The sequence below is a fragment of the Nannospalax galili genome, unplaced genomic scaffold (genome assembly GCF_000622305.1).
Source record: "Nannospalax galili isolate Female #2095 unplaced genomic scaffold, S.galili_v1.0 scaffold54, whole genome shotgun sequence".
NCBI classification, from domain to species: domain Eukaryota; kingdom Metazoa; phylum Chordata; class Mammalia; order Rodentia; family Spalacidae; genus Nannospalax; species Nannospalax galili.
In genome coordinates, this window is record NW_008341028.1 from 6755216 (window position 1) to 6766719 (window position 11504).

Below are 11504 nucleotides of genomic sequence, written 5' to 3' on the forward strand. Positions count from 1 at the left end.
ATGTTGGGAGGCTTTGTATTACTGTTTTAATTTCCTTATACGTTATGGGTCTGTTTAAACTGTTGATCTCTTCTTGATTTAATTTTGGAGGTTCCCATGATTTCAGGTATCCATCCATTTCTTTTAGACTTTCAGATTTAGTACCGTATAGGTGTTTTTGTTTGTTTGGTTGGGGGTTTTTTTTGGACTTTTTGAGACAGGGTCTCCCTGTAGCCCCAGCTTTCCTGGAACTCACTATGTGGACCAGGCTGGCCTTGAACTCACAGAGATCTGCCTGCCTCTGCCTCGCGAGTGCTGGGATTAAAGGCATGCGCCACCACACCCGGCCTGTGTATAGGTTTTTAAAATATTCCCTTACAATAGTTTGGATTTTTGGGGTGTCTGTTGTGATGTTTCCCCTTTCATCTCTGATTTTGTTGATTTGGAGTTGTTCTTTCTTTTGTTTAACTGGGCTAATGGTCTATCTTGTTTATCTTTTCAAAGAACCAGAGTTTGCAGATTGCTGGTCCATGAACAGGACTCCACCCACCCAGGGCTTAGGGACCTTCATAAAATAGGGGGAAGAAAAATTGTAAGAGCCTGGGAGGGGGTGCACGACCATATGGAAACAGAGTCCCACAAGCTCCTGGGAACCTGCTCATATGATTCTATGGCAATGGTGCCAGGATACACAAGTCCCATGCAAACTCAGGCAGACAAAAATCCAGCATAGAACTGGGAAAATAATCTGCAGAGCCCTTGTTCAATTGCCACAAGTTCATGTAGTGACTAGGGCTTCTTCCAGTGTTGATTTTGAGCTTTATTGCTTTGTGGTCCCATAGAATGCGTGGAATTATTTCAATATTTTTGCATTCGTTGAGGTTTGTTTTGTGGCCCAGTATGTGGTCAGTTTTTGAAAAAGTTCCATGAGGTGCTAGTAAAAAGTGTATTCTTTGGTGTTTGGATGGAATAATCGAAAGAGTCTGTTAGGTCCATTTGATGTATGGTATCATTTAATTCAGATGTCTCTCTGTTTATTCTTTGTCCAGTTGACCCTTCTAATGGAGACAATGGAGTACTGAAGTCCTCTATTATTACTGAGTTGGGGTTAATCTATGTCTTAAAGTCCTGTAGTGTTGTTTTTATGAATTTGGGTGCACCAGAGTTTGGTGCATATATGTTCAGGATTTTAATATTGTCTTAGTTAACTGTTCCTTTGATCAGAATGATGTGAACCTCCTTATCTCTTTTGATTAGTTTGATTAGTTTTACTTTGAAGTCTATTTTGTCAGATATTAGAATTACAATCCCTGCTTGTTTCTTAGTGCCATTTGCTTGGAATATTCTTTTCCATCCTTTTACCTTAAGGTAGTGCCTGTCCTTGAAGGTGAGATGGGTTTCTGGCAGACAGCAAAGAGATGGATTTTGTTTCATAATCCATTCACTTAGTCTGTGTCTTTTGACTGGGGAGTTCAGTCCATTGATATTTAAGGTTATTATTCAAAGGTATGTATTAGTTACCATCATTTTGATTGCTGTTTGTATTCTCTGTGTAATTTTGTGTTTCGTAGATTATATCTTGGTTTATTTTCTTTCATTGCCCCTAGGGTATAGTTGTTTCTCTCTCTGCTCTCTGTAGCACTTCAACTATTCTTTGGAGGGCTGGCTTTGAGGACATGTATTCTTTCAGGCTATCTGTGTCTTAGATTTTTCTTTCCCCCTCAACTATAATAGACATTTTTTTCTCTGTATAGTATTCTGGGCTGGCATCTATTGTCATGTAGAACTGGAAATACCTTTGTCCAGTCTCTTCTGGCTTTCATAGTTTGCATTGATAAGTCATCTGTAATTCTGATGGGATTTCCTTTGTATGTGACTTGTTTTTCTTTTGCCGCTTTCAGTATTCTCTCTTTGTTCTGTACATTTAGTGTTTTTACTATGATATGTTGAGGGGAGTTTCTTTTCTGATCCTATCTATTTGATGTTCCGTGTGCTTCCTGTATTTGTATGGGGATGTTTTTCATTAATTTTGTGAAATTATCTTCTACAATCCTTCTCCTTCCTCTATTCCTATGATACATAGATTTGGTCTTTTCATGGTGTTCCACATCTCCTGCATATTCCATTCCTGTTTGATTTTCCATACTCTTTGCTTGAGTGATTCAATTCTTCAACTTTATTCTCCAGTGTTGATATTCTGTTTTCCATTTCATTCATTTAGAGATGAGGCTTTCCCCCGTTGTTTCAAGTTGGCTTATTGAGTTTTGCACTTCCTTCTTCATTTCTGCCTGAATTTTCTTCACTATTTCGATCTCTTTTGTGAATTCATTCTGAAGTTTATCCCTGTCATCTTTTAGCTCTTTCATTTGTTTGTGTGTTCTTTAAATTTGTTGAATTCCTTGATCATGTTTATGACTGTTCTTTTAAATTCAGTGTCCTGGGTTATCTCTAGGAGGTTCTCCTTGTAGAACTCTATAGGATCAGTGGGCTTTCATTGGGACATAGTGTTTTGGCTTTCCATTTTATTATTCTTTCTTTCTGGTTCTGGCATGTGAATTTCTTTTGTTATTTATGATTTTGATATGAGAATTTAGTCTGTATTATCCGGGTGTCTAGATCCTTTCTTTATTGGTTATGTAAAGCTGGTTGGTACAGGGTTCAGGTTCTCTCAGGTTTATTTTGGAGGGAACTGATGGCTTCAGATCAGCTATTCAGGGGTACCCACAGAAGCCCAATTCAGGTTCCAGTCAGGTACACTCAGGCTTCCTTCACCACATGGAGGTAGGATCCAGGCTCTCTCAGGCAGTCCTGTGCTTGTCAACCCTATGCCAGAAGGAGGCCAGAGGGGGGCCAGAACTCCTCACTCTCTGGTGGTCTGCTGAGATCCCAGCCTTAGCCTACCAAAGGTAGATCTACCCTGGGGCCTTGGGAGGGGCCTTACAAAAATCTGAGGTAGGAGGGTGGTATGGTGCAATTAGGGGAAGCTCACCACCACATGGAGGCAGAATCCAGGTTCTGTCAGGCTGTCCCCTGGGTTCTCCTGCCCTCTGGTAGTTGGAGGCCAGAACCCACCACTCTGGCAGTCTGCTGAGCTCCAAGCAGCTACCCCGATGGAGGAGGTCCAAACCCACCCTCTCAGGCTCCTGACACTCTTTCTTTAAACATTAAAAGCAAACTAGATTGCTGTGGTTGCCTGGAGAGATGGCTCAGTGGTTAAGAGCACTGACTGCTCTTACAGAGGACCTGGGCTCGATTCCCAGCACCCACATGGTGGCTACCGTCCTTAACTCCAGTTCCAGGGGAATCTGAAGCCCTCTTCTGACCTCCGCAGCATTGCACCACACGGGTGCAGTCACATACATGCAGACAATACATTCGTACACATAAAATAAAAATAATATTTAAAAAAGAGAAATGTGGCCAAAATAAATTTACACGATGCAGTTGAAGATATTTAAACCAAGGAATGTAAGGGGCTGCTTGTAAATTTCCTTTGGGGACCATCAAGGTTTCTCTGTTCTTTGTCAGGTCCAATAAAACTCTGGCTGACTCTCTGGATGATGCAAATGACCCCAGCGATCCTGTTGTGAACAGGCTGCTGCGCTCTATGGCTACCCAGGCCATGTCCAATGCACTCTACTTTTCCACAGGATCGTGCGCAGAGGAAGAGTTCCAGCATTATGGTGAATGGAGTGTTTTTATGTATGGCTGTAAGCTCGAGCAAGTCTTTTTGTAAGTGCTTGAGTGTGTGTGTGTCCTTTATTTTGATGTTTTTGTTTCTTATTGAAGGTCTTGCGCTAGATAAATATACCCACTTTACTTCTCCAATAAGAAGATATTCAGATATTATAGTGCACCGACTATTAATGGCAGCCATTTCAAAAGACAAGAAAATGGAAATTAAAGAAAATTTGTTCAGCAACAAAGATCTTGAGGAGTTATGCAGACATATCAACAACAGAAACCGAGTAAGGAGGAATTTTAAATTCTCTTACCCATTATCTCATGTCAAGAGACTATCAGCTTTACTGCATAATAGACTGGAGTACCATATATTTTAGCAAATTGAATTTCATAATTTTCTAACCAGTTCTCTTAATACATTTATAAGTGCTCCAAAATGATATGTGAACTTGGGAGACTTTTTTTTTCTTTTGAGAGGAGGTCGCAGTGTTTTCCAGGCTGACTCAGGGGACTCAAGTGGCCCTCCAGTTCAGCTTCTGTATGCACTGGGATTAGTTTGAGAGAGTTGACAATGAATTAGATGTCTTCCCCAAAAGGTAGAAACATACAGGTTCAAGCAGCTGGGTGTGATGTAACCCCAGTACTCAGGAGGCAGAAGCAGGAGGATTTCAAACTTGAGGCCAGCCTGGTCTACATTAGCAAGATATTGTCTCAAAAGACGCAACACATAAAATGAAGAAAAGACTAAGAGATGGCTCAGCACATAATAGCATTTTCTGTGCAAACCTAATCACTTGAGTTTGAGCCCAGGAATCCATGTAAAAAGCTGGATGCTGTAGCATGCATCTATACTAGTACTTCCAAAGTGAGATGGGAGCAGAAACAGGAGAACCAGCTCATAGGCCGGCCAGCCTGGAGTGCATAGTGCAGCAGCAGCAGCAGCAAGACCGTCTCAAAAACAAAAAGAAGCTAGAAAATAAGAACTGACTCTTCATAGTTGTCCTTTGACCTCTCCACGTGTGCCATTGCACGTTCTCGCTCTGTCTCTGTCTCTCTCTCTCTCTCTGTCACACACACACATGCACGTGCGTACACACACACACACACACACACACACACACACAGAGATGGCTCAGTGAATGCTGCCAAGCCTGACAACCTGAGTTTGATTCCCAGGAACTCACATGATGGAAGAAGAGAACCAACTCACACAAATTGTCCTTTACCCTCCACGTGGGCATATGCACACACACTAAATAAATAAATATTTTAAAAAAATCTTTAAAGAAGGCAGGAAACATGACTCAGTGGTTAACAGTACTAGCTGCTCTTGCAGAGGACCCAGGTTAGGTTCCCAGCACCCACATGGTGGCTCACAACTATCTGTAACTCCAGTTCCAAGGGATCCAACACTACCTTCTGGCCTTTTAGGCCATGCACCTGGAATACATACATACATGTAGACAAACACTCATACACATAAAATAAAAATAAATCTTGAAGGAAAAATGTTTTAAGATATGAAAAAGTATCACCTATTACCTTACTGCCCAGAGATAGCCATTATTAAATTCTAGACAGTGCTAGAATTTTTTTCTTTGAGACAGGGTCTCATGTGGCATAGGCTATCCTCAAACTCAACATGTAGCTGAGGATAACCTTGAGTTTCCTATCCTCCTGCCTTTACCCTCCAGATGCTGGGACTACTGACATGGACCACTAGTATTTTATTGCATGCTAGGGATTAAACTCACAGCTTTAAGCATGTTAGGTAAGCACTCTACCAACTGAGCTACACCATGGCCCAATACTAATTTTTTTCCTAAAAATACAATATACCTTCTCTTTGAAATCTTTTTTCATTTAACCCATCTGTTATTGATAGATCACAATATCAACAGATTTACTTACATCACAATTGTAGAAGTTATTCTGTACTCTATATTCTTCCCAGTAGTACAGGATAGCATAATACGGAACTAGACTACTGGGTGATACAGAAAATTGGAAACTGCCTAGATGTTTAAGGTAATTTTCTGTATTTTGTGTCATATAACATCATGGCCACTAGCAATGTTGGCTATTTAAATTTGTTGAGGTTAGCAACGGCTCCTCAGCCACACTAGCCATGTTCCACATGTTCAGTAACATGGCACTGTGTTGTCACTATTGGGATTTCCATCACTGCAGAAAGTTCTGTTGGGCACTGTTCTAAGCCATCCAACTTTCACCCATCCTTGCATATATACTTTTATACTTGCAGATTATTGCCTGATACAGTCCTAGAAATGGAATTAGTGAGTCTAAAGGGAAAGGTCTATGAAAAGGAAAGACAGACAAGGGAAGGAACAACTTGCTGACAGTGCAAGCTTTTATTTGGGGGAAAACCTTTTATTCTGTGTAAGAATCAGAGCCCACCATCCACTTACAAGCTAGGACAGTTATAGGACCGAGGAAGGGGTGAGGAAGGAGGTTAAAATGTTTCCTTTCGGGGCTGGAGAGTTGGCTCAGCAGTGAAGAGCACTGACTGCTCTTGCAGAGGACCTGAGTTCAATTCCCAGCACCCACATGGCAGCTAACAACTGTCCTAATTCCAGTTCCCTCTCCTGACCTCCTCAGGCATTGCACAACATGGGTATACTTACATGCAGGCAATACACTCATACATATAAAATAAAAATAATTTTAAAAAACTTTTCCTTTTTTGGCCCACAGTTGGCCACTGCTAAGGGTAACAAGTGAGCAGCCTGTTAAAGAATGTTAGATGGGGCTGGAGAGATGGCTTAGAGTTAAGAACACTGGTTGTTCTTGCAGAAAACCTGGGTTTGAATCCCAGCACCCACATGGCAGCTAACAACTGTCCTTAACTCCAGTTCCAGGGGATCCAACAGCATCTTCTGTCCTCTGCGGACATTGCACAACACGGGTGCACTTACCTACATGCAGGCAATACACGCATACACATAAAACAAAAATAATAAGCCGGGCATGGTGGCACACTCCTGTAGTCCCAGCACTTGGGAGGCAGAGGCAGGCGGATCTCTGTGAGTTCAATAAACATCGTCACAATTGGACTTGTTGTCAGTTGTGCTCATTCATGAAAGGAGGGCCAAGCAGGCTCATTGGACACTCACAAGAGTAATAATAATAATTAAAAAAAAAAAAAAAGAATGTTAGATGATCCAGAACATCTTTCCTAGATGGCCATTACTTGATTTGGAGTTCATTGGGTTGGGAAAACAAAAATGTAGAGAAACAAGTTACTTTAATTGTAGAAACCAAATTAGCTATTGTAGTTACCCCCCTAAAATGGAGGAGGTTTACCAAAGGGCTTGGCCCTGCCTAACAAAAAGTGTGCACAATTAAACTGAAAGACTAAGCTGCCCTCTGTAATGGCAGTGTTCATTTACACTCCCACCAAAATTCTGGTAGGACAAGCTCAAAGGAAAAGTAGGCATGGATGATGCTTTCCTCTACCTCAGGGGCACTGCTAAATTTGCTGACCTTGGAGCTGGCAGGATGACTTAACAGTTAAGAGCACTGGCTGCTCTTGCAGAGGACCTGGGTTAGGTTCCCAGAACCCACATGGTAGCTAGCTATCAAATGTCTATAACTCCAGTGTCAGGGGCTCCAACGCCCTCTTCTGGCCTCCAGGGGCATCGCATGCATTTGTTACATACATGCAGGCAAAACATACATATAAAATAAGAATAAATAGGGCCTGGTGAGATTGCTCAGCAGTTAAGAACACAGGTTGTTCTTGCAGGAGACCCGGGTTTGAATCCTAGCATCCACATGGCAGCTAACAACTGTCTGTAACTCCAGTCCCAGGGGATCCAACAGCCTCTTCTGACCTCCACGGGCATTGCACAACATAGGTGTACTTACCTACATGCGGGCAATACACACATACACATAAAATAAAAATGATAAATAATATTTTTTTTAAAAAGGCCGGTAGTGGTGGTGCATACCGGTAGGATATGCTGAAGAGGCAGAGGCAGGTGGATCTTGAGTTCGAGGCCTGCTTGGGCTACACATTTATGGGAGGCAGAGGCAGGCGGATCTCTGTGAGTTCAAGGCCAGCTGGGTCTACATGGTGAGTTCCAGGACAGCTGGGGCTACAGGGAGACCCTGTCTCAAAAAGGCCAAAAAAAAAAGAAATAATATTTTAAATTTGCTGGCCTTCAGTTGGATAAACTATAGATGCTTCTAACTTTTTTCCCCCTCTCTATTTTTGGTTTAGTTGAAACTGGAATTCACTCTGTAACCCCCAAGGCTGACCTCAAACTCATGACAATCCTCCTGCCTCGGACTCCAAGTACCAGGATTACAGGCATGAGCCACCATACCCAGCTGAATCTCACCCTTTTAAAAACTGTTTGCATGGAGATATGTGTTTCAGCTGTACTCCTGGAATGCCAGGGAAGTCTGTCTCCATGCTGTGGGCTGTGCTTCTTGCAGGCAGCACAGTACTCTCAGAAGCAGTCCACGGAGCTCTTCCAGTGCATGTACTTTAAAGACAAAGATCCAGAAACTGAGGAGCGGTGCATAGCTGATGGAGTTATTTATTCAATCAGAACAAATGGTGTGCTTGTCTTTATACCAAGGTATGTTACTTGTAGTGTTAATAAGAAATCATAAACAGTACATAATTTATTAAAGTATTTATTTGGACTGGGGTATGTGGCACAGTAGTAGAGTATTTGCCTAGTATGAATAATGTCCTGAGTTTAATCCCAGCACTGCAATAAATAAATAATATAGGCTAAGGTGTAACTCAGTACAGTGCTTGCATGAAGGCCTGGATTCGATCCCCAGCATTGCATAAAACCAGATGTGATGGTACATGCCTGTAATTCTAGCACTCTGGAAGGTAGAAGCAAGAGGATCAGAAGTTATAGGATATCCTGTCTCAAAAAGAGAATATAAAGTAGGTACAGTAGCACACAACTTTAATCCCAGCACTCAGGAGACAAAGGCAGGTGTATCTCTGAGTTTGAGGCCAGCCTGATATACATAGTGAGTTTCGGCCAGCCTAGACATAGAGACATAGAGACCATGTCTCAAGAAACAAAAAGTGTGTATCTCTACATACATAATAGTATTATACACACTATTCATAAAATGACCATATATATGTAATGTACAGTTAGGAAGTAATTAGGAAATAAAGGGAGCAATGAGTGCAATGAGTCCATATATATACATCTACATCAGTCTTCATCTGCCCTTTTTTTGGTCTTTTTGAGACAGTATCTCCCTATAGCCTCAACTTACCATGGAAGACCTGGAACTTACCATGTAGACCAGGCTGGCCTCAATCTCAGAGGTCCACCTGCCTCTGCCTCCCGAGTGCTGGGATTAAAAGTGTGCACGAACACTCCTGGCTTCATCTGCTTTTTTTTTTTTAATGTTTTTATTTTTATTTTATGTGTACGAATGTCTTGCCGGCATGTATATAAGTGCACCCATGTCATGCAGTGCCCAGGGAGGTCAAAAGAGGGTGTCGGATCTCCTGGAACTAGAATTACAGACAGTTGTTAGCTTCCATGTGGGTGCTGGGCACCAAACCCAGGTCCTCTGCAAGAGCAGCCAAAGCTCTTAACCAATGAGTCATTTGTCCAGCCCCTGCATCTGCTTTTAAAGTTTTTAGAGGTAAACCACAGGAAAGTGGCTAGACATACAAGATCTGCATACTAAGAATATATTATCTTGTTTATTCTGGCAATGATTCAGGTTTGGGATTAAAGGTGCTGCTTATCTGAAAAACAAAGATGGCTTAGTGATCTCATGTGGACCAGAAAGCTGTTCTGAATGGAAACCAGGATCCCTTCAAAGATTTCAAAACAAAATCACTTCTACCACAACAGGAGGGAAATCTATTACATTCCATTTGTTTGACCACATAACAGTAAGTCTATGTTTATGTTTTGTTTTCCATGTAAAGAAAAACATGATCTGTAAACATATTTTCTGTATGACAGGTAAGAATCTCTGTACAGGCCTTGCGTTGTCACTCTGATACAATCAAGCTTGAAATAGTAAGCAACCAACCGTACATGACAAGAAACACAGAACTTTCTCATCAGAGCTCCTTTCTGAAGAGTGAGTTAGTGAAAGAAGTAACCAGATCTGTGGAAGAGGCGCAGCTTGCCCAGGAGGTCCAAGTCAAGGTCCTGCAGGAGGACTATCAGGAATACTGCCAGACAAAAGGAAGAAGTCTGTACATGCTTCTAGAGGAGATCCGAGACCTTGCTCTTCTGGATGTTTCAGACAATTATGGAATATGAAATACTTTTTTATTAAAGAGCTTGGTCTTACATGTTTTACTGTCTTTTCAAACAACATCTAAGTTTGTGTCGCCTAGGTCATCAAGATAAAGTAGGTATTTGGTCTCTTTTTTGTTGAAGCTGCCTGCCTTAAAATATAACATTCCCAACAGAAACTGGTTTTTCAACAATTAGTGAATGTTCAACAATTAGACAGTCAATGAGGGTTCTGCCAGGCAGGTTGCTAGCTTTTTAGTAAACCCAGAATTTTTAATTATCTTGCTTCAAATAATTTCAAATGAAGCTTTTTCAGTAATTTCTACACTGGGCAATTCAGGTCATTAGGCCCCTCTGACAGCAGTTAGGTAACTTTTTAGTCACTTTTAGGTAGGATAGTTGTACTTTAAAACTCTTTTATTTCATATTTGACTTAAGCTTTCCCTGTTGGCCTAGCACCAGTTAAGAGATAGGGCATAGGGAGGGTGGTAGACCCTCCATGCAACAGTCTTTTCTCAAGCCCCCTTCCCAGAATTGTTCCTTGCCAGCAACCACTGGAAAAGCAAATCCACCTGCCCTTCTTCAATCCAGAGTTGTGTCCAGAGGCCTCATCAGGCCCTCTAGGTATCAGTGGTACCTTTTACTAGCCTCCATCTTCCCGCTGTTCCCCATTGGAACAAGATCCCCAGTCCTCTTATTTACCACAGGCCCATCACTGAGACAGTTCCCAGCAAGCCCCCAGCTCTATGTTCTGTGCCCAACTTCCTGGCTTTTCAATCCATCTTTGTCATTCCCAACTTAGCTGAGGTCAGTCTAAGTACCTAAGATGCTGCCTAGCCTGGTGTAGGGATGGAAGCCACTGTAGTACCATTATTCCACTCTTTTCAACTACCTGCCTTTTTCACCAAGTTCTCTGTCTTTACTCTTATCCCTGCCATCAGTGGGAATCTCCTGCCAGGAACCAAAACAAACCTTAAACTTATCAACATGCTTTCTCAGCTCATTAGCCTCTCCACCAAGCTCTGAGAGCAAGCAAAAACTCCAAAGGTCTTTTTCTGGCCTGATCACTTCTAGCCTCATAGTCACGACCCCCAAATCTCATTTCCTATTTTCATCATTGTACAAGTTCTTCCTAATACCAAGTGAAAGGTGTTTCATGCGACTCCTCCTTACAAGCTGTTCATGACACCCTGCAAGTTTCTCTCCAATGAACCAGTAATGTGCCAAAGAGCACTGTTTCCTGGAGGTGCTAGAGATCAAACCCATGGTTTTGCACATTAGGCAAGCTCTCTAGCACATTCTTAACCCACAAAGAACATTCTCTGAACTCCTCTACCACCAATGATGGCCAGGCAATATCTTAGTCTTTCATATGATCTTTTAAATGTTAAAGTGAATACATAGCAAGTTCCAGGCCAGCTGGGGCTACAGAAAGACCTGTCTTAGCCAGGTGTGGTGGTGTATGCCTTTAATCCCAGCACTTGAGAGGCAGAGGCAGGTGAATCTCTGTGAGTTCAAGGCCAGGCCAGCCTGGTCTACATAGCGAGTTCCAGGAAGCTGGGGCTACAAAAA

At 42.1% G+C, this 11504-nt stretch overlaps 1 protein-coding gene across 4 annotated transcripts in view; it reads left to right on the forward strand.

The window, feature by feature from the left end:
- The window catches only part of Dis3l (DIS3 like exosome 3'-5' exoribonuclease), a 49893-nt gene extending 39901 nt beyond the window's left edge, over positions 1-9992 (forward strand). For all 4 annotated transcript variants that reach the window (XM_029565004.1, XM_008836341.3, XM_029565005.1 and 1 more), the window contains 5 exons: positions 3508-3662; positions 3769-3947; positions 8128-8273; positions 9403-9577; positions 9651-9992. In XM_029565004.1, coding sequence (XP_029420864.1) covers positions 3508-3662; positions 3769-3947; positions 8128-8273; positions 9403-9577; positions 9651-9956 — 961 coding nt within the window. In that variant the 3' untranslated portion in view covers positions 9957-9992. The remainder of the gene's footprint in view (positions 1-3507; positions 3663-3768; positions 3948-8127; positions 8274-9402; positions 9578-9650) is intronic.
- Positions 9993-11504: the final 1512 nt, after the last annotated feature.